The sequence below is a fragment of the Odontesthes bonariensis genome, chromosome 5 (assembly GCF_027942865.1).
Source record: "Odontesthes bonariensis isolate fOdoBon6 chromosome 5, fOdoBon6.hap1, whole genome shotgun sequence".
Lineage (NCBI taxonomy): Eukaryota > Metazoa > Chordata > Actinopteri > Atheriniformes > Atherinopsidae > Odontesthes > Odontesthes bonariensis.
The window spans coordinates 41,634,638-41,657,647 of record NC_134510.1 but is presented as its reverse complement, the minus strand read 5'-3'; the positions used below and the strand labels follow the sequence as shown (position 1 = coordinate 41,657,647).

General features: G+C 51.4%; 1 protein-coding gene across 2 annotated transcripts in view; it reads right to left on the bottom strand.

Moving 5' to 3' along the window:
- The window catches only part of pogzb (pogo transposable element derived with ZNF domain b), a 46,107-nt gene extending 30,708 nt beyond the window's left edge, over positions 1 to 15,399 (bottom strand). Inside the window, exons 1-7 of one of the 2 annotated variants that reach the window (XM_075466410.1) lie at positions 15,020 to 15,399; positions 11,887 to 12,005; positions 11,258 to 11,757; positions 3,094 to 3,187; positions 2,860 to 3,018; positions 1,885 to 2,004; positions 1,451 to 1,667 (exon numbers count right to left, since the gene is read on the bottom strand). In XM_075466410.1, coding sequence (XP_075322525.1) covers positions 1,451 to 1,667; positions 1,885 to 2,004; positions 2,860 to 3,018; positions 3,094 to 3,187; positions 11,258 to 11,757; positions 11,887 to 12,005; positions 15,020 to 15,090 — 1,280 coding nt within the window. In that variant the 5' untranslated portion in view covers positions 15,091 to 15,399. The remainder of the gene's footprint in view (positions 1 to 1,450; positions 1,668 to 1,884; positions 2,005 to 2,859; positions 3,019 to 3,093; positions 3,188 to 11,257; positions 11,758 to 11,886; positions 12,006 to 15,019) is intronic. The other variant, XM_075466412.1, reaches the window with a different exon arrangement.
- Between the last annotated feature and the right edge of the window lie 7,611 nt (positions 15,400 to 23,010).

Below are 23,010 nucleotides of genomic sequence, written 5' to 3'. Positions count from 1 at the left end.
CTCAGGTGACCCACCTCAGGTCAGGTGACCCACCTCAGCTCAGGTGACCCACCTCAGCTCAGGTGACTCACCTCAGCTCAGGTGACCCACCTCAGCTGAAGTGACCCACCTCAGGTCGGGTGACCCACCTCAGCTCGGGTGACCCACCTCAGGTCAGGTGACCCACCTCAGCTCAGGTGACTCACCTCAGGTCAGGTGACCCACCTCAGCTCAGGTGACCCACCTCAGGTCAGGTGACCCACCTCAGGTCAGGTGACTCACCTCAGGTCAGGTGACCCACCTCAGGTCAGGTGACTCACCTCAGGTCAGGTGACCCACCTCAGCTCAGGTGACCCACCTCAGCTCAGGTGACCCACCTCAGCTCAGGTGACTCACCTCAGGTCGGGTGACCCACCTCAGCTCAGGTGACCCACCTCAGGTCAGGTGACCCACCTCAGGTCAGGTCAGGTGACCCACCTCAGCTCAGGTGACCCACCTCAGCTCAGGTGACCCACCTCAGCTCAGGTGACCCACCTCAGCTCAGGTGACTCACCTCAGGTCGGGTGACCCACCTCAGCTCAGGTGACCCACCTCAGCTCAGGTGACTCACCTCAGGTCGGGTGACCCACCTCAGCTCAGGTGACCCACCTCAGCTCGCTCAGGTGACCCACCTCAGCTCAGGTGACCCACCTCAGCTCAGGTGACCCACCTCAGGTCAGGTGACCCACCTCAGCTCAGGTGACTCACCTCAGCTCAGGTCAGGTGACCCACCTCAGCTCAGGTGACCCACCTCAGCTCAGGTCAGGTGACCCACCTCAGCTCAGGTGACCCACCTCAGCTCAGGTGACCCACCTCAGCTCAGGTCAGGTGACCCACCTCAGCTCAGGTGACCCACCTCAGCTCAGGTGACCCACCTCAGGTCAGGTGACCCACCTCAGCTCAGGTGACCCACCTCAGGTCAGGTGACCCACCTCAGCTCAGGTCAGGTGACCCACCTCAGCTCAGGTGACCCACCTCAGCTCAGGTGACCCACCTCAGGTCAGGTGACCCACCTCAGCTCAGGTGACTCACCTCAGCTCAGCTCAGGTGACCCACCTCAGCTCAGGTGACCCACCTCAGCTCAGGTCAGGTGACCCACCTCAGCTCAGGTGACTCACCTCAGCTCAGGTCAGGTGACCCACCTCAGCTCAGGTGACCCACCTCAGCTCAGGTCAGGTGACCCACCTCAGCTCAGGTGACCCACCTCAGCTCGGGTGACCCACCTCAGCTCAGGTGACCCACCTCAGCTCGGGTGACCCACCTCAGCTCAGGTGACCCACCTCAGGTCAGGTGACCCACCTCAGCTCAGGTGACCCACCTCAGCTCGGGTGACCCACCTCAGCTCAGGTGACCCACCTCAGCTCAGGTGACCCACCTCAGGTCAGGTGACCCACCTCAGCTCAGGTGACCCACCTCAGCTCAGGTGACCCACCTCAGGTTGTTCTCTGCCAGGTGGGAGCAGATCTGGCAGGTGAAGGTGGAAGTTTTGATTCCCAGAGGTTGAGGTTTCCTCAGACTCAGGTCGCCCTCGAACGTCCCGTAGTAGAACTCCTCCACGCTCATCACCACCCGGGGCGCGTCGGACGCTGGCGCCACGGTAACGCCGGGCGTCATGACGACAGAGGGAGCGGGCCGAAGGGCGGTCAGACCTGGGGACACGAAAACTGTTAATGGTGGCTCCACAGGTCTGAGACCTAATCAATACTGATCGGTAGGAGTTTAAAAAGCATCATTTACAACAAGATTTTTATTGATCAGTAACAAAAGGAGCCAATCAGCAGCAAATATTGATCCTGATCAATGACTGCAGAGTGAACCAGAATCGGAACCAAAGCGCTGGTTCTGTTGTTGTATGGACCGTCTTACTGGTACCGCTGCTGAGGGGCACGGTTCTGGTGACGCCGTTTGCTGATCCTGAGGGGAGGGCGGGGGAACCCGCCAGCTTCAGGGAGTTGGCTCCGCCCATCTGAGTCACCTGGAGGTTAACTGGAGAAAACAAGAGAAAAGTGAGCGACCCGGCCCGTTCTGAGCAGAACCCCGTTCTGAGCAGAACCCCTCTCTGAGCAGAACCCCATTCTGAACAGAACCCCATTCTGAGCAGAACCCCTCTCTGAGCAGAACCCCATTCTGAACAGAACCCCTCTCTGAGCAGAACCCCATTCTGAGCAGAACCCCTCTCTGAGCAGAACCCCTCTCTGAGCAGAACCCCATTCTGAGCAGAACCCCTCTCTGAGCAGAACCCCTCTCTGAACAGAACCCCATTCTGAGCAGAACCCCTCTCTGAGCAGAACCCCATTCTGAGCAGAACCCCTCTCTGAACAGAACCCCTCTCTGAACAGAACCCCTCTCTGAACAGAACCCCATTCTGAGCAGAACCCCTCTCTGAACAGAACCCCTCTCTGAACAGAACCCCATTCTGAGCAGAACCCCTCTCTGAGCAGAACCCCATTCTGAGCAGAACCCCTCTCTGAACAGAACCCCTCTCTGAACAGAACCCCATTCTGAGCAGAACCCCATTCTGAGCAGAACCCCTCTCTGAGCAGAACCCCTCTCTGAGCAGAACCCCTCTCTGAACAGAACCCCATTCTGAGCAGAACCCCTCTCTGAGCAGAACCCCTCTCTGAACAGAACCCCTCTCTGAACAGAACCCCATTCTGAGCAGAACCCCATTCTGAGCAGAACCCCTCTCTGAGCAGAACCCCTCTCTGAGCAGAACCCCTCTCTGAACAGAACCCCTCTCTGAGCAGAACCCCTCTCTGAGCAGAACCCCTCTCTGAGCAGAACCCCTCTCTGAGCAGAACCCCTCTCTGAGCAGAACCCCTTCCTGAGCGGCGCACTGACCCGGTCCTGCCGTGGTGGTGCGGATGGTCAGCGTGGCGGGCAGCTGCATGGCGGTGAAGGCGGAGCCTGGTTGGACGGGGCCTCCTGAGGGGGCGGGGCCCTGGGGCAGAACCGGGGACACGCCCACACTGGGCCGGACCAGCTGACCCAGAGACGGGGCTGCGGGGACAGAAGCAGCAGTGATTAGTGATCGGCAGGGATCAATGGCAGCTCTGATTGATCGGTGAGACCTACACTGGATCAGCGTGAGCGGCCGCACCGTCTGACCCGGCTGCAGGTTCAGCAGCAGAGGCGTCCCGGGGTTCATCCCCGCCGGCATCTGGAAGCCCTGCCGCAGGAAACATGGCGTCACACAGGAGTCCAAAACATGGCGTCACACACGAGTCCAACACATGGCGTCACACACGAGTCCAACACATGGCGTCACACACAGGAGTCCAACACATGGCGTCACACACGAGTCCAACACATGGCGTCACACACACGAGTCCAACACATGGCGTCACACACACGAGTCCAACACATGGCGTCACACACGAGTCCAACACATGGCGTCACACACAGGAGTCCAACACATGGCGTCACACACGAGTCCAAAACATGGCGTCACACAAGAGTCCAACACATGGCGTCACACACGAGTCCAACACATGGCGTCACACACGAGTCCAACACATGGCGTCACACACGAGTCCAACACATGGCGTCACACACGAGTCCAACACATGGCGTCACACAAGAGTCCAACACATGGCGTCACACACGAGTCCAACACATGGCGTCACACACGAGTCCAACACATGGCGTCACACACGAGTCCAACACATGGCGTCACACACACGAGTCCAACACATGGCGTCACACACGAGTCCAAAACATGGTGTCACACAGGAGTCCAACACATGGCGTCACACACGAGTCCAACACATGGCGTCACACAGGAGTCCAACACATGGCGTCACACACGAGTCCAACACATGGCGTCACACAGGAGTCCAACACATGGCGTCACACACGAGTCCAACACATGGCGTCACACACGAGTCCAACACATGGCGTCACACACGAGTCCAACACATGGCGTCACACAAGAGTCCAACACATGGCGTCACACACGAGTCACACACATGGCGTCACACAGGAGTCCAAAACATGGCGTCACACACGAGTCCAACACATGGCGTCACACACGAGTCCAACACATGGCGTCACACACGAGTCCAACACATGGCGTCACACAGGAGTCCAACACATGGCGTCACACAGGAGTCCAACACATGGCGTCACACACAGGAGTCCAACACATGGCGTCACACACGAGTCCAACACATGGCGTCACACACGAGTCCAACACATGGCATCACACACGAGTCCAACACATGGCGTCACACAAGAGTCCAACACATGGCGTCACACACGAGTCCAACACATGGCGTCACACAAGAGTCCAACACATGGCGTCACACACGAGTCCAACACATGGCGTCACACACACGAGTCCAACACATGGCGTCACACACAGGAGTCCAACACATGGCGTCACACAAGAGTCCAACACATGGCGTCACACAGGAGTCCAACACATGGCGTCACACACACGAGTCCAACACATGGCGTCACACACGAGTCCAACACATGGCGTCACACAGGAGTCCAACACATGGCGTCACACACGAGTCCAACACATGGCGTCACACACGAGTCCAACACATGGCGTCACACAGGAGTCCAACACATGGCGTCACACAAGAGTCCAACACATGGCGTCACACAGGAGTCCAACACATGGCGTCACACACACGAGTCCAACACATGGCGTCACACAAGAGTCCAACACATGGCGTCACACAGGAGTCCAACACATGGCGTCACACAGGAGTCCAACACATGGCGTCACACACACGAGTCCAACACATGGCGTCACACACGAGTCCAACACATGGCGTCACACAAGAGTCCAACACATGGCGTCACACAGGAGTCCAACACATGGCGTCACACACAGGAGTCCAACACATGGCGTCACACAGGAGTCCAACACATGGCGTCACACACGAGTCCAACACATGGCGTCACACACGAGTCCAAAACATGGTGTCACACAGGAGTCCAACACATGGCGTCACACACGAGTCCAACACATGGCGTCACACAGGAGTCCAACACATGGCGTCACACACGAGTCCAACACATGGCGTCACACACGAGTCCAAAACATGGTGTCACACAGGAGTCCAACACATGGCGTCACACACGAGTCCAACACATGGCGTCACACACGAGTCCAAAACATGGTGTCACACAGGAGTCCAACACATGGCGTCACACACGAGTCCAACACATGGCGTCACACACGAGTCCAACACATGGCGTCACACACACGAGTCCAACACATGGCGTCACACACAGGAGTCCAACACATGGCGTCACACACGAGTCCAACACATGGCGTCACACACAGGAGTCCAACACATGGCGTCACACACAGGAGTCCAACACATGGCGTCACACACGAGTCCAACACATGGCGTCACACACAAGTCCAACACATGGCGTCACACACGAGTCCAACACATGGCGTCACACACGAGTCACACACATGGCGTCACACACAGGAGTCCAACACATGGCGTCACACACGAGTCCAACACATGGCGTCACACACGAGTCCAACACATGGCGTCACACACGAGTCCAACACATGGCGTCACACACGAGTCCAACACATGGCGTCACACACGAGTCCAACACATGGCGTCACACACGAGTCCAACACATGGCGTCACACACGAGTCCAACACATGGCGTCACACACGAGTCCAACACATGGCGTCACACACGAGTCCAAAATACAGCAGGTAACACCTTAACCAGCAGCTTAACTAGTAACAGCAGGTAACCAGCAGCTTAACTAATAACAGCAGGTAACCAGCAGCTTAACTAATAACAGCAGGTAACCAACAGCTTAACTAATAACAGCAGGTAACCAGCAGCTTAACTAATAACAGCAGGTAACCAGCAGCTTAACTAATAACAGCAGGTAACCAGCAGCTTAACTAATAACAGCAGGTAACCAGCAGCTTCACTAATAACAGCAGGTAACCAGCAGCTTCACTTATAACAGCAGGTAACACCTTAACCAGCAGCTTAACTAATAACAGCAGGTAACCAGCAGCTTAACTAATAACAGCAGGTAACCAGCAGCTTCACTAATAACAGCAGGTAACACCTTAACCAGCAGCGTAACTAGTAACAGCAGGTAACCAGCAGCTTAACTAATAACAGCAGGTAACCAGCAGCTTCACTAATAACAGCAGGTAACCAGCAGCTTAACTAATAACAGCAGGTAACCAGCAGCTTCACTAATAACAGCAGGTAACCAGCAGCTTAACTAATAACAGCAGGTAACACCTTAACCAGCAGCTTAACTAATAACAGCAGGTAACCAGCAGCTTGACTAGTAACAGCATTTAACCAGCAGCTTCACTAATAACAGCAGGTAACCAGCAGCTTAACTAGTAACAGCAGGTAACGAGTAGCTTAACTAATAACAGCAGTTAACCAGCAGCTTAACTAATAACAGCAGGTAACCAGCAGCTTAACTAATAACAGCAGGTAACCAGCAGCTTAACTAGTAACAGCAGGTAACCAGTAGCTTAACTAATAACAGCAGTTAACCAGCAGCTTAACTTATAACAGCAGGTAACCAGCAGCTTAACTAATAACAGCAAGTAACACCTTAACCAGCAGCTTAACTAGTACCAGCAGGTAACCAGCAGCTTAACTAATAACAGCAGGTAACCAGCAGCTTGACTAGTCACAGCAGTTAACCAGCAGCTTCACTAATAACAGCAGGTAACACCTTAACCAGCAGCTTAACTAGTAACAGCAGTTAACCAGCAGCTTCACTAATAACAGCAGGTAACACCTTAACCAGCAGCTTAACTAGTACCAGCAGGTAACCAGCAGCTTAACTAATAACAGCAGGTAACCAGCAGCTTGACTAGTAACAGCAGTTAACCAGCAGCTTCACTAATAACAGCAGGTAACACCTTAACCAGCAGCTTAACTAGTAACAGCAGGTAACCAGAAGCTTAACTAATAACAGCAGGTAACCAACAGCTTAACTAGTAACAGTAGGTAACAAGCAGCTTAACTAGTACCAGCAGGTAACCAGCAGCTTAACTAATAACAGCAGGTAACCAGCAGCTTCACTAATAACAGCAGGTAACACCTTAACCAGCAGCTTAACTAGTAACAGCAGTTAACCAGCAGCTTCACTAATAACAGCAAGTAACACCTTAACCAGCAGCTTAACTAGTACCAGCAGGTAACCAGCAGCTTAACTAATAACAGCAGGTAACCAGCAGCTTGACTAGTAACAGCAGTTAACCAGCAGCTTCACTAATAACAGCAGGTAACACCTTAACCAGCAGCTTAACTAGTAACAGCAGGTAACCAGAAGCTTAACTAATAACAGCAGGTAACCAACAGCTTAACTAGTAACAGTAGGTAACCAGCAGCTTAACTAGTACCAGCAGGTAACCAGCAGCTTAACTAATAACAGCAGGTAACCAACAGCTTCACTAATAACAGCAGGTAACACCTTAACCAGCAGCTTAACTAGTAACAGCAGGTAACCAGCAGCTTAACTAATAACAGCAGGTAACCAGCAGCTTGACTAGTAACAGCAGTTAACCAGCAGCTTAACTAATAACAGCAGTTAACCAGCAGCTTCACTAATAACAGCAGGTAACACCTTAACCAGCAGCTTAACTAGTAACAGCAGTTAACCAGCAGCTTCACTAATAACAGCAGGTAACACCTTAACCAGCAGCTTAACTAGTAACAGCAGGTAACACCTTAACCAGCAGCTTGACTAGTAACAGCAGTTAACCAGCAGCTTCACTAATAACAGCAGGTAACACCTTAACCAGCAGCTTGACTAGTAACAGCAGTTAACCAGCAGCTTCACTAATAACAGCAGGTAACACCTTAACCAGCAGCTTAACTAGTAACAGCAGGTAACCAGAAGCTTAACTAATAACAGCAGGTAACCAACAGCTTAACTAGTAACAGTAGGTAACCAGCAGCTTGACTAGTAACAGCAGGTAACCAGTGGCTTAACTAATAACACCTTAACCAGCAGCTTAACTAATAACAGCAGGTAACCAGTAGCTTAACTAGTAACAGCAGGTAACCAGCAGCTTAACTAGTAACAGCAGGTAACCAGCAGCTTAACTAATAACACCTTAACCACCAGCTTAACTAGCAACAGCAGGTAACCAGCAGCTTAACTAATAACAGCAGGTAACCAACAGCTTAACTAGTAACAGTAGGTAACCAGCAGCTTGACTAGTAACAGCAGGTAACCAGTGGCTTAACTAGTAACAGCTAGTAACAGCAGGTAACCAGCAGCTTAACTAGTAACAGCAGGTAACCAGCAGCTTAACTAGTAACAGCTAGTAACAGCAGGTAACCAGCAGCTTAACTAATAACAGCAGTTAACCAGCAGCTTCACTAATAACAGCAGTTAACCAGCAGCTTCACTAATAACAGCAGGTAACACCTTAACCAGCAGCTTAACTAGTAACAGCAGTTAACCAGCAGCTTCACTAATAACAGCAGGTAACACCTTAACCAGCAGCTTGACTAGTAACAGCAGTTAACCAGCAGCTTCACTAATAACAGCAGGTAACACCTTAACCAGCAGCTTCACTAGTAACAGCAGGTAACCAGAAGCTTAACTAATAACAGCAGGTAACCAACAGCTTAACTAGTAACAGTAGGTAACCAGCAGCTTAACTAGTACCAGCAGGTAACCAGCAGCTTCACTAATAACAGCAGGTAACACCTTAACCAGCAGCTTAACTAGTAACAGCAGGTAACCAGCAGCTTAACTAATAACAGCAGGTAACCAGCAGCTTGACTAGTAACAGCAGTTAACCAGCAGCTTAACTAATAACAGCAGTTAACCAGCAGCTTCACTAATAACAGCAGGTAACACCTTAACCAGCAGCTTAACTAGTAACAGCAGTTAACCAGCAGCTTCACTAATAACAGCAGGTAACACCTTAACCAGCAGCTTGACTAGTAACAGCAGTTAACCAGCAGCTTCACTAATAACAGCAGGTAACACCTTAACCAGCAGCTTAACTAGTAACAGCAGGTAACCAGAAGCTTAACTAATAACAGCAGGTAACCAACAGCTTAACTAGTAACAGTAGGTAACCAGCAGCTTGACTAGTAACAGCAGGTAACCAGTGGCTTAACTAATAACACCTTAACCAGCAGCTTAACTAATAACAGCAGTTAACCAGCAGCTTCACTAATAACAGCAGGTAACACCTTAACCAGCAGCTTAACTAGTAACAGCAGTTAACCAGCAGCTTCACTAATAACAGCAGGTAACACCTTAACCAGCAGCTTGACTAGTAACAGCAGTTAACCAGCAGCTTCACTAATAACAGCAGGTAACACCTTAACCAGCAGCTTCACTAGTAACAGCAGGTAACCAGAAGCTTAACTAATAACAGCAGGTAACCAACAGCTTAACTAGTAACAGTAGGTAACCAGCAGCTTAACTAGTACCAGCAGGTAACCAGCAGCTTCACTAATAACAGCAGGTAACACCTTAACCAGCAGCTTAACTAGTAACAGCAGGTAACCAGCAGCTTAACTAATAACAGCAGGTAACCAGCAGCTTGACTAGTAACAGCAGTTAACCAGCAGCTTAACTAATAACAGCAGTTAACCAGCAGCTTCACTAATAACAGCAGGTAACACCTTAACCAGCAGCTTAACTAGTAACAGCAGTTAACCAGCAGCTTCACTAATAACAGCAGGTAACACCTTAACCAGCAGCTTGACTAGTAACAGCAGTTAACCAGCAGCTTCACTAATAACAGCAGGTAACACCTTAACCAGCAGCTTAACTAGTAACAGCAGGTAACCAGAAGCTTAACTAATAACAGCAGGTAACCAACAGCTTAACTAGTAACAGCAGTTAACCAGCAGCTTCACTAATAACAGCAGTTAACCAGCAGCTTCACTAATAACAGCAGGTAACACCTTAACCAGCAGCTTAACTAGTAACAGCAGTTAACCAGCAGCTTCACTAATAACAGCAGGTAACACCTTAACCAGCAGCTTGACTAGTAACAGCAGGTAACCAGAAGCTTAACTAATAACAGCAGGTAACCAGCAGCTTAACTAATAACAGCAGTTAACCAGCAGCTTCACTAATAACAGCAGTTAACCAGCAGCTTCACTAATAACAGCAGGTAACACCTTAACCAGCAGCTTAACTAGTAACAGCAGTTAACCAGCAGCTTCACTAATAACAGCAGGTAACACCTTAACCAGCAGCTTGACTAGTAACAGCAGTTAACCAGCAGCTTCACTAATAACAGCAGGTAACACCTTAACCAGCAGCTTCACTAGTAACAGCAGGTAACCAGAAGCTTAACTAATAACAGCAGGTAACCAACAGCTTAACTAGTAACAGTAGGTAACCAGCAGCTTAACTAGTACCAGCAGGTAACCAGCAGCTTCACTAATAACAGCAGGTAACACCTTAACCAGCAGCTTAACTAGTAACAGCAGGTAACCAGCAGCTTAACTAATAACAGCAGGTAACCAGCAGCTTGACTAGTAACAGCAGTTAACCAGCAGCTTAACTAATAACAGCAGTTAACCAGCAGCTTCACTAATAACAGCAGGTAACACCTTAACCAGCAGCTTAACTAGTAACAGCAGTTAACCAGCAGCTTCACTAATAACAGCAGGTAACACCTTAACCAGCAGCTTGACTAGTAACAGCAGTTAACCAGCAGCTTCACTAATAACAGCAGGTAACACCTTAACCAGCAGCTTAACTAGTAACAGCAGGTAACCAGAAGCTTAACTAATAACAGCAGGTAACCAACAGCTTAACTAGTAACAGTAGGTAACCAGCAGCTTGACTAGTAACAGCAGGTAACCAGTGGCTTAACTAATAACACCTTAACCAGCAGCTTAACTAATAACAGCAGGTAACCAGTAGCTTAACTAGTAACAGCAGGTAACCAGCAGCTTAACTAATAACACCTTAACCACCAGCTTAACTAGCAACAGCAGGTAACCAGCAGCTTAACTAATAACAGCAGGTAACCAACAGCTTAACTAGTAACAGTAGGTAACCAGCAGCTTGACTAGTAACAGCAGGTAACCAGTGGCTTAACTAGTAACAGCTAGTAACAGCAGGTAACCAGCAGCTTAACTAGTAACAGCAGGTAACCAGCAGCTTAACTAGTAACAGCTAGTAACAGCAGGTAACCAGCAGCTTAACTAGTAAAAGGTAACCCTAACCCACGGAGACGACCTGTGTGAATCAGCCGGGTGCGCTTGTTTTGTGTACCTGTGTAGTGAGGAGGAAGGGCTGGGAGCCGCCTGACCCCGGGGCCGCTGGGAGGAGAAACGTTCCACTTGCAGTTTGTGTCAGAAAGAGGGGCGGAGCCTGTGCCATTAAGGGCGGAGCCTGTGCCATCAAGGGCGGGGCCTGTGCCATCAAGGGCGGAGCCTGTGCCATCAAGGGCGGGGCCTGTGCCATCAAGGGCGGAGCCTGTGCCATCAAGGGCGGGGCCTGTGCCATCAAGGGCGGAGCCTGTGCCATCAAGGGCGGAGCCTGTGCCATCAAGGGCGGAGCCTGTGCCATCAAGGGCGGAGCCGAGCAAGCAGGCAGACAAAGGGTGGAGGTGGTGGTGATGGAGGAAGGAGGCGGCGGCCTCACAGAGGAGGAGACGATGCACACAGGTGATGAAGCTGAGGACGAAAACACAACACGGGGAGGAGTCCTGGGGGGCGGAGTCCTGGGGGGCGGAGTCTCAGAGGCAGGAAGTGGAGACAGCGAATCTTCAACTACACAAACGGACAGACGTCAGCGGGTAGAAAGAGAAACGGTTAAAGAGCGACGCCGCTTCCTCCAGATACAGAGCGGAAAATGACACGTTCAAAAAAAGCATGACACCATGTGCACGTGCGCCTCACCTGGCTCGCCGTAGGCGTCCGTGAAGTCCATCTCATCTTCCTCCACGCTGTCATCCACCTGTTGCCACGGCTCAAGCTCCTCCTCCTCGCACTCCATAAACAACTCCGTGTCCATGTTGCTATGGAAACCACAACAGACAGAGCAGGGTGACTCCTGACCTTCATCATCATCAGAGGCAAAAAAACGATTTTATGGATCATTTCGACTTAGTGGTTCAAACCACGGTCCATCACAGAAGGGGGCCCGGTGGGAGGAGCCTACAGAAGGGGACCCGGTGGGAGGAGCTTACAGGTGGGAGGAGCCTACAGAAGGGGACCCGGTGGGAGGAGCTTACAGGTGGGAGGAGCCTACAGAAGGGGACCCGGTGGGAGGAGCTTACAGGTGGGAGGAGCCTACAGAAGGGGACCAGGTGGGAGGAGCCTACAGAAGTGGGCCCGGTGGGAGGAGCTTACAGATGTGGACCCGGTGGGAGGAGCCTACAGAAGGGGGCCCGGTGGGAGGAGCTTACAGAAGGGGGCCCGGTGGGAGGAGCTTACAGATGGGGGCCCGGTGGGAGGAGCCTCCAGAAGGGGACCCGGTGGGAGGAGCTTACAGGTGGGAGGAGCCTACAGAAGGGGACCCGGTGGGAGGAGCCTACAGAAGGCCAGGTGGGAGGAGCTTACAGAAGGGGGCACAGTGGGAGGAGCTTACAGAAGGGGGCCCGGTGGGAGGAGCCTACAGAAGGAGGCCAGGTGGGAGGAGCTTACAGAAGGGGACCCGGTGGGAGGAGCCTACAGAAGGGGACCCGGTGGGAGGAGCTTACAGAAGGGGGCACGGTGGGAGGAGCCTACAGAAGGGGACCCGGTGGGAGGAGCCTACAGAAGGGGACCCGGTGGGAGGAGCTTACAGAAGGGGACCCGGTGGGAGGAGCCTACAGAAGGGGACCCGGTGGGAGGAGCCTACAGAAGGGGACCCGGTGGGAGGAGCTTACAGAAGGGGACCCGGTGGGAGGAGCCTACAGAAGGGGGCACGGTGGGAGGAGCCTACAGAAGGGGACCCGGTGGGAGGAGCTTACAGAAGGGGACCCGGTGGGAGGAGCCTACAGAAGGGGACCAGGTGGGAGGAGCTTACAGAAGGGGGCCCGGTGGGAGGAGCCTACAGAAGGGGACCAGGTGGGAGGAGCTTACAGAAGGGGGCCCGGTGGGAGGAGCTTACAGAAGGGGGCCCGGTGGGAGGAGCCTACAGAAGGAGGCCAGGTGGGAGGAGCTTACAGAAGGGGACCCGGTGGGAGGAGCCTACAGAAGGGGACCCGGTGAGAGGAGCTTACAGAAGGGGACCCGGTGGGAGGAGCCTACAGAAGGGGGCACGGTGGGAGGAGCCTACAGAAGGGGACCCGGTGGGAGGAGCTTACAGAAGGGGACCCGGTGGGAGGAGCCTACAGAAGGGGACCAGGTGGGAGGAGCTTACAGAAGGGGGCCCGGTGGGAGGAGCCTACAGAAGGGGACCAGGTGGGAGGAGCCTACAGAAGGGGACCAGGTGGGAGGAGCTTACAGAAGGGGACCCGGTGGGAGGAGCTTACAGAAGGGGGCCCGGTGGGAGGAGCTTACAGATTAAAGATATGTTGGACCGGGTGGAAACGCCGGGTTTAAAAACAGGATGAAAACTTTGGACCCAGGTCAACGTTCCCTCTGAGCTGCTCGCACATTCTCAGCGCACAAGAAAATCTATGCAGCGCATAAATTAAAATTAACCATAAACTTATTGATTAATATCTAATACTAGACCTAATGTAATCTAATTAATGAGACCAATAATGTGTTTTTCTGTACCATTTTTCAATGTAACGCAGGGACTGACAGGTGTTCAGCCAATGACACGATACGGTTTACTTACGCTATGCAGCCAATCAGAGCATTGATAGTGATTGCATATGTGCCCTGCCCATACGCGGCGTGCAGGTTAGCTAGCTAACAACAGTGCGGCGGAAGTTGGACTACCTCGAGCATCACATTCAGCAGAAAAGTAATTTGAAAGCTGTGGGAATTGGTACAAAGACCGAGAGAAAAGGAACGAGCTGTCACACAAAACAAAATCTGACCCCGTGCAAGTTAAAGTTCTCATTGACAATGTTTACTTGCCATCAAAATGAATGCATCAAAGATGTCAGTTCAACAAATCCACAATGACATGGCAAAGTATGTGAGTATACCAGAAAGCTGGCGAAGCAAAAACTATGCCTTTGAATTTGTGAACTCAATCAATGAGATAATCAGAATAAGACTATGTGCAGTGATAAAAAAATGCACCCTGGCATACCCTGACAGTAGATGAGAGCACAGACATATCAGTACACAAAATGTTAGTCATATATATTAAATACAGGGAGGAAAATGATGTTAACTATAAAACTCTGTGCACTGCTCACATATAACATACTACACATCTCATGAACAACAAGATTTTTGTCTTTTTCATTTTAAGTGGGCCAAATCGCTTATATTAAAAGTAAACTAATGGAAATTGCTGCTGTGATTTGATTCTTTTAATAAGCCGTGTAACTTTCTGTGATCCCAGGTTTTGAACAGGTGTGATACAGGTGTGTGGCCACGGCGTGCACATCTGATGCTGCTCACAGTGGTCCTCAGTGTGCTCAGTGAGCTGGTGTGTTTGCCCAGTCATGTGAGAAATTAGAGGGAACACCTGCCCAGGTGTCCCACAGGCTGCAGGACGCGCGCGGAACCTGCAGAATAAAGTTGCATTGAAAAACGCTTCGGAGGAGTTCAGGCTGCGGCCGCAGGGGGCGCTGCAGCCTCCGGGTTGTTTGTTTCTTTTCTAACCAGCCGAAGCTCCTCTGTCCCGCTGGAGGGAAACTTCCAGTCCGGGCGGGTTCGGGAGAACCGGAGGGCCCAGTCAGACCAGTTAAAGACCAGTTAAAGACCAGTTAAAGCTGAATGCGGGGCACAGCGCGCACAGACAGCGGACCCACCGCGCCGCTCATCCCGCAGCCGCGGCGCGGTGGGTCCGCTGTCTGCCCGCACCGCCCCGCGGCTGCAGCTCGTTCTCACACCGAGGTAACACCTCCGGAGGTCCGGGGTAAGACCCGATGGACCGGGGTAACACCCGGTGGACCGGGCCAGGCCGAACCGGGCTTACCTGCCGCTGGAGGACACCACGAAGCTCGGTCGGGTCCGCGGTTCTTCTTCAGGCGCGCTGAGGTTCGACATGCAGGGGGCGGGCTTTACTCCCGCTGCTCGCGTCAGAGCCGTTGATTGGTCCACACGAGTCGTACGTCACTTCCCTTTCAGACGGCGCCGTCTTGTCATTGGTCCGTGAAAAAAAATTCTGGAGGAAAACTGGAAGTCCGTTCCGCAGCAGCGAGCCGCGGGTTTTCAGGCTGCCGCCGAGGCTCCGGTGAGCCGGGGCGGCGGAGCCCGTCGGCCGGCGACACTCACACAAACACACCGGAGGTCCAACACGGGGGCGGGGGGACGCCAAAGCGGCAGGTGCTGACAGGGCAGGGCGCCATTTTGTTTTTGTTTGTTCGAGATTGGGCGGGGCCACGTGGTGTGACGTCACGAGCTGAACTTAAATACAATTTCAAACTGAAATTTACGTGATAAAGAAAAAAATGTATAATAATAATAAAAAAAAAATAATAATTAATTTGAAAAAAAATAAAAAAAAACATGATATCAGCTGATTTCACCAGATTTTAGAATTCACGGATTTATCACTTACTTTGTCAATAAAATATAAAAACTAGTCAAACTTATTTCAATTAAAATCCCCCAAAATAAAAACTGACATCACAGCAAAGAAAACATTCCAGAATTAAAAACAACTTTCCATCATTCAGAGGCAGATTTATTAGCTTATTGATTGATCGGGTGATTACACATTAAAGAATTTACACTTTAAAAAGATGTTAAAATCTTTCCTCACTAGACTGAATCTGACATTTTGAACTGATAAAACTTTATTGATCCTCGTAAAGAAATAAAAGTTAATAGTCATCAGTTGTTCACATTGTCAGCAGACATCAAATCAAATCATATTTATTTATATAGCACATTTCATCCATCCATTTTCTATACCGCTGAATCCATCGGTCGGGTCGCGGGGGGGCTGGAGCCTATCCCAGCGTTCAATGGGCGAGAGGCGGGGTACACCCTGGACAGGCCGCCAGTCCATCACAGGGCTAGCACATTTCATGTACAAACAATTCAAAGTGCTTTACACAAAATAAAAGCATTGCAGCAGGGAGTGGAAGAAGCATTAAAAATACATAAAAGAATATAAAGAGAAACGAATAAAATAATTTAAATGAATTTAGAAACAAGCAACAGTCCAGATAAGTTCAAAGATATCGTGCAGATTTCATGCACAGACACATGAGAACAGAAATGTCTTTAACCTGGATTTAAAAATGTCTCCATTTGGTGAAAGTTTCACCATGGAGGACATGGAGGCAGAGCGGCTGTCCACCGATCAGCAGGAGCTGGTTTGATCCCCAGTTTCCACAGTTCATGTGTCAGAGTCCTGTGGACCGAAGAACCTGCAAACTTCGGGCTGAAGCAGGGACGGTGCTCGGCATTCAGAGAACATTTGTTCAAATTTGCACAAACCTCAGCAGGTTTAACAGAGCAACAGGCTATCTAAGCAAATAAACACTTTTGAGTTCAGCCATTTAGCTTTTCAATAGCTTGGTTTCAGCCACGTGGTCGTAAGGGGGCGTGGTTTTCAGATGGTTGTCAGGAAGTAAGTATGGCGACTACGTCTATGGAGGAAACCGTTCCAGAGAGTCCGTTTTGTACTTACAGTGGGCTATAGGCAGGCCTGGGCATCGACACAACAGAGAAAACACATCTCTCACCTCCCTCCCCTTCATGCTCAGCTCTCCTGGTTGCTTCTGACTCTCCTCTGTAAGATGTCCATGACCACGATGACGGCAATCCATCAGTGTGTAGTGGTTCATACAGCCGTCAGACACGGTCCATTCGCTGAACGTGCACAGACGCACTGTAGATATTGGGCATTTATATATGTATTAAATATAAGGATTTATAAGATGTTCTCACTGTCTCAATAAACCTTAAACCTCGGATATAGGGGCACCACCTTCGAATGAAGGAAAACACAAAATCTTACGATCCTGGTATGTTAAATTAATAATCAGTCTCATATCTCGCTACTTTCATGAAAGTTCTCGTTTGGTTGGACAGACATTACGTAAAGAAAGCATACGACACAATCTGTGATTATAACATATATATAGATATATGAACTGTTTATTACAATGATATGATCTTAGACATGAACCTTTAAACAAACAGGAGATGCATGGAATATGGGTGATTATATAAAACACTTAGTGAATATAAAATAAAATATGGGAATGGGGAGATACTGGATTTATTCAAATAGTTTGGGTTGGCTGACTATTTGACGCTAAATACTGACATTTCGGGTTAATTTATCATTCTGTGAAAGCCTCGAGACATCCATCAAACCCACTTTAAGGTGAAAACGGGTCGGTCTTACTGTGCTGAAGTTCTGCTCAGTCAGCTCGGAACACGGCAGGTAGTGGCCACGCAGTCCGGGGGGATTTCTCTGCGTTCTGCTCTCAGGGGCCTTCCTTAGTCGTGGATTACTTCAGCGGGTTTTGCAGCGGCCTACACGGTTGTTTCTCTTCACCGGGAAACGAGAACGCTGGTGCCGAGGGCTTCACTGTGGGATGATCAAATCCTCCGAGTGTCACAGTTGGCTTCTTGGTAGGAAAAGGTGATGATGGCGTGTAACAGCGGAGGTTAGAACGTGCGACATAAAAAGGACATGGATGACGATGGACGAACAAAAACACGGAAAACGTGCATCTTCAGACTTCATTCTGTTTCTTTGTTCGGGTCTTTCTTTCTCGTCTCTCTTTGGGTCCTTCTGCCATCTCCTTCCTCCCTCCTGTCGTCTTCTGCACCGCTCATACTCTCATCTTTCCGCTCTCTCCAAATCTGAAAACTGAACAACTGAAGAACAAATCAACTCTCTCTGAGCAACTCTGATCTTCTGACACTCTCATCAACTCTGAGTCTGGTTTCGCGGGCTCCGTGGTTTGACTCTCGGAGGCGGGGCATGACGTAAGCTTACACTACTCTTTCAGCCAATGATATGCCTGAACTGTGGTGACGTCTGCCTGGGTGTCTGTGTAAGGCGATCAGCTTTTATATGGGGATTTCTGGATGAGACAAAGAAACTCTTATTTCTCCATTACTCCGTCTCATAGAACATTTGTCTCGGTGATTCTGAAAACACCACAACTTGTTAAGATATGCAGGTTAAAGATATAACATAGACTTGCAATATGAAGACATCAAATAACACAACATGAAACAGACGATTAGTCTCAAAATTCAGATGAATATCTGTAAAGTCGTGACATATGAATAGTGAACCACACAATGTTAATTTTCTGTGTTAACAATGGGGATACCAAACAAATACCAAATAGATACTGAAGGGACATCGTTAAAAGTTAAATTGTTGCATACAACTGTCCGGTTTACTGGGTCTTTGGGGATTTAAATGTTCAACACTACAGACCACTAGGGGGCAATGTGGTTCCATCGGCGAGTTTGTCTTTTCCCAACAAGATTATTTCTCAGTCGATATTTAAGCCAGAATCGTACAAATTGTCTCTAGATGCGTCTTGTGATCAAGCTGGAAACCTGAAAGAACGTGTATAAAGTTATCAAACACATTTTATACAGTTTTAAGATTCGACTAAAAGTGAGTCTTAGTGAAGTATTTTCAGTTCGTGTGTAGCCATCTGGTTCCTTTATCTGGAGAATGGGGTTAAAGTGTCAACTTCGATTTATGGGTCCAGATAAAATCGGGAAGCCCCCCACTTTTCCAAAAGAAGGGTTCTTTGTTAATTTGAGCTTATTCCAATTTATGGCAAGTGTCTGTCGCTAGTTCCACTCCCCCAAAAGCTTTCAAAGGGCGAAGGTTGTTGTTAATTAGGCAGTTTTCTGTCTCTCTTTCCTTGGTGGAAAATAATTGAAGATCTGGTTTTTATCCACATACGTAAACATCCCCCACAGGAATGTTGGTATCGTCAGAGGTTGAAGAACTCTTAATCCACACGGCACTGTGACTGCTACAGCACCCAATGCCTGCGAATACAACCTCTTCACTCTTTGGTAGATGCAGCTTTGGCTAAAGCAGGTTACTGGTTGAAATAATGAAAATCGTGCCCATGTTGTTCTTCCTTGGCCAGTCTTATCAGTCTTAGCGTAGTCTGCAGGATGAATGTGGGCATGTTTACGGGGGTGCCCCGGTGTAGGAGCTATTTGTTATTTTGTATATTTGGCTCACTTATTATTTAGTTATCTTTTGGGGGTTTAGTTTGGGGAATACAATACATTACATTTTTGGTTGTTTATGATATTTAGTATTGTTTGAGTTAATTTGGGTATTTAATTCTGCTTTTATTTTGAAAGCCCGGGTTAGCTGGGGCGCACTGGGAGAGTTTATTTAGATGAGCAGGCACCTGGGAGGGCAAATACGTTTTTACCAGGGCAAGAGAGGCGGCAAAGGCCCATTGTTCTTTGTTTGTTTGCTTGTGGTTGGAGAAATAAACCGAAAGAAACCTAATTTTTTGCCTGGACAATAGACTCAATTACCTGCGTAAATTCACTCCCGAGGTGTCTCAGTGGCCGGTTTTGTGCAGCCTGGTGGTTGTTCTCTAGGGACCACGGCCCTCGGTAACTAGGGACCACGGCCCTCTGGAACTAGGGACAATGGCCCTCGGGAACTAGGGACCACGGCCCTCGGGAACTAGGGACCATGGCCCTCGGGAATTAGGGACCACGGCCCTCGGGAACTAGGGACCACGGCCCTCGGGAATTAGGGACCATGGCCCTCGGGAACTAGGGACCATGGCCCTCGGGAACTAGGGACCACGGCCCTCGGGAACTAGGGACCACGGCCCTCGGGAACTAGGGACCACGGCCCTCGGGAATTAGGGACCATGGCCCTCGGGAACTAGGGACCATGGCCCTCGGGAACTAGGGACCACGGCCCTCGGGAACTAGGGATCACGGCCCTCGGGAACTAGGGACCCCATCCCTCAGGAACTAGGGATCACGGCCCTCGGGAATTAGGGACCACGGCCCTCGGGAACTAGGGACCACGGCCCTCGGGAATTAGGGACCATGGCCCTCGGGAACTAGGGACCATGGCCCTCGGGAACTAGGGACCACGGCCCTCGGGAACTAGGGATCACGGCCCTCGGGAACTAGGGACCCCATCCCTCAGGAACTAGGGATCACGGCCCTCGGGAACTAGGGACCACGGCCCTCGGGAACTAGGGACCACGGCCCTCGGGAATTAGGGACCATGGCCCTCGGGAACTAGGGACCATGGCCCTCGGGAACTAGGGACCACGGCCCTCGGGAACTAGGGATCACGGCCCTCGGGAACTAGGGACCCCATCCCTCAGGAACTAGGGATCACGGCCCTCGGGAATTAGGGACCACGGCCCTCGGGAACTAGGGACCACGGCCCTCGGGAACTAGGGACCACGGCCCTCAGGAACTAGGGACCACGGCCCTCGGGAACTAGGGATCACGTCCCTCGGGAACTAGGGACCCCATCCCTCAGGAACTAGGGATCACGGCCCTCGGGAACTAGGGACCACGGCCCTCGGGAACTAGGGACCACGGCCCTCGGGAACTAGGGACCACGGCCCTCGGGAACTCGGGACCACGGCCCTCGGGAACTAGGGACCACGGCCCTCGGGAACTAGGGACCAAGGCCCTCGGGAACTAGGGATCACGGCCCTCGGGAACTAGGGATCACGGCCCTCGGGAACTAGGGACCCCATCCCTCAGGAACTAGGGACCACGGCCCTCGGGAACTAGGGATCACGGCCCTCGGGAACTAGGGACCCCATCCCTCAGGAACTAGGGATCACGGCCCTCGGGAATTAGGGACCACGGCCCTCGGGAACTAGGGACCACGGCCCTCAGGAACTAGGGATCACGGCCCTCGGGAACTCGGGACCACGGCCCTCGGGAATTAGGGACCCCATCCCTCAGGAACTAGGGATCACGGCCCTCGGGAATTAGGGACCACGGCCCTCGGGAACTAGGGACCACGGCCCTCGGGAACTAGGGACCACGGCCCTCGAGAACTAGGGACCATGGCCCTCGGGAACTAGGGACCATGGCCCTCGGGAACTAGGGACCACGGCCCTCGGGAATTAGGGACCATGGCCCTCGGGAACTAGGGACCATGGCCCTCGGGAACTAGGGACCACAGCCCTCGGGAATTAGGGACCACGGCTCTCGGGAACTAGGGACCACGGCCCTCGGGAACTAGGGACCATGGCCCTCGGGAACTAGAGACCATGGCCCTCGGGAATTAGGGATCACGGCCCTCGGGAACTCGGGACCACGGCCCTCGGGAACTAGGGACCACGGCCCTCGGGAACTAGGGACCACGGCCCTCGGGAACTAGGGACCACGGCCCTCGGGAACTAGGGACCACTGCCCTCGGGAACTAGGGACCACGGCCCTCGGGAACTAGGGACCATGGCCCTCGGGAACTAGGGACCACGGCCCTCGGGAACTAGGGACCACGGCCCTCGGGAACTAGGGACCACGGCCCTCGGGAACTCGGGACCACGGCCCTCGGGAACTAGGGACCACGGCCCTCGGTTCCTGGAACGATTTCAGCTCCTTCTCCTCAGTCTGTTCTGGTTTCCATAGGAACACATCTGAGGTGTTTGGTGGTCGGTAGCTCCGCCCCTTGGTGGTTGGTAGCTCCGCCCCTTGGTGGTTGGTAGCTCCGCCCCTTGGCATGTTGTCAGGCTGAAATGTTTCCTCATACGACACGGACACACCCTTGGCGTGTTTAATAAGTTAAACCTCCACGTGGTCTCCTTTGTCTGCGGCGCTCTGCTCTCCTTCCTTCATGAAACCAAGAAGTACGGCCTGCGCTCCATCCTTCATCTCCTGACTCTGTGAGCTCTGCCAGCCTCCATGTTAGACGCCCCATGTGATCGTCCATGATTAATATCACCATCATGCAGACCATGAACACGGTGGCCTCCCCGCTCTCCATGTTAGCTTCTTGGTGCTGTTTTTTATTCTCTCCTTGCTTTTACCGGGTTTGGTTTTGTTCTGTTTTGTTGTTGAATGTGGCGCTAAAGTAACACGTCGCTGTCGCAGACGGCTGCGCTGCGGTTCCATCTGCCTCCTGTGGCCTCGAACCTCCCAGAGAACCTCCCAGAGAACCTCCCATAGAACCTCCCAGAGAACCTCCCAGAGAACCTCCCATAGAACCTCCCATAGAACCTCCCATAGAACCTCCCATAGAACCTCCCAGAGAACCTCCCAGAGAACCTCCCATAGAACCTCCCATAGAACCTCCCAGAGAACCTCCCAGAGAACCTCCCAGAGAACCTCCCAGAGAACCTCCCATAGAACCTCCCAGAGAACCTCCCATAGAACCTCCCAGAGAACCTCCCAGAGAACCTCCCAGAGAACCTCCCAGAGAACCTCCCATAGAACCTCCCAGAGAACCTCCCAGAGAACCTCCCATAGAACCTCCCATAGAACCTCCCATAGAACCTCCCATAGAACCTCCCAGAGAACCTCCCAGAGAACCTCCCATAGAACCTCCCATAGAACCTCCCAGAGAACCTCCCAGAGAACCTCCCAGAGAACCTCCCAGAGAACCTCCCATAGAACCTCCCATAGAACCTCCCAGAGAACCTCCCAGAGAACCTCCCAGAGAACCTCCCAGAGAACCTCCCATAGAACCTCCCAGAGAACCTCCCAGAGAACCTCCCATAGAACCTCCCATAGAACCTCCCAGAGAACCTCCCAGAGAACCTCCCAGAGAACCTCCCAGAGAACCTCCCAGAGAACCTCCCCAGAACCTGGAGTTCACATATGAACAACAACTGTGGAAACTTTCTGGTGTTCCTGAATGAAACTGGATCCTTCCTGTTCTGGGTTGCCAGGGTAACCTTGTTGTTCTGTAACTGATCTCAGAGTAGCTTTTGGTTGCCTAATCTGTTCTAATCCCTTAATCTGCTTCCTCAGCTCGGCCCGCCACGTGTCTCAGTCTGTTCTGACCTGCAG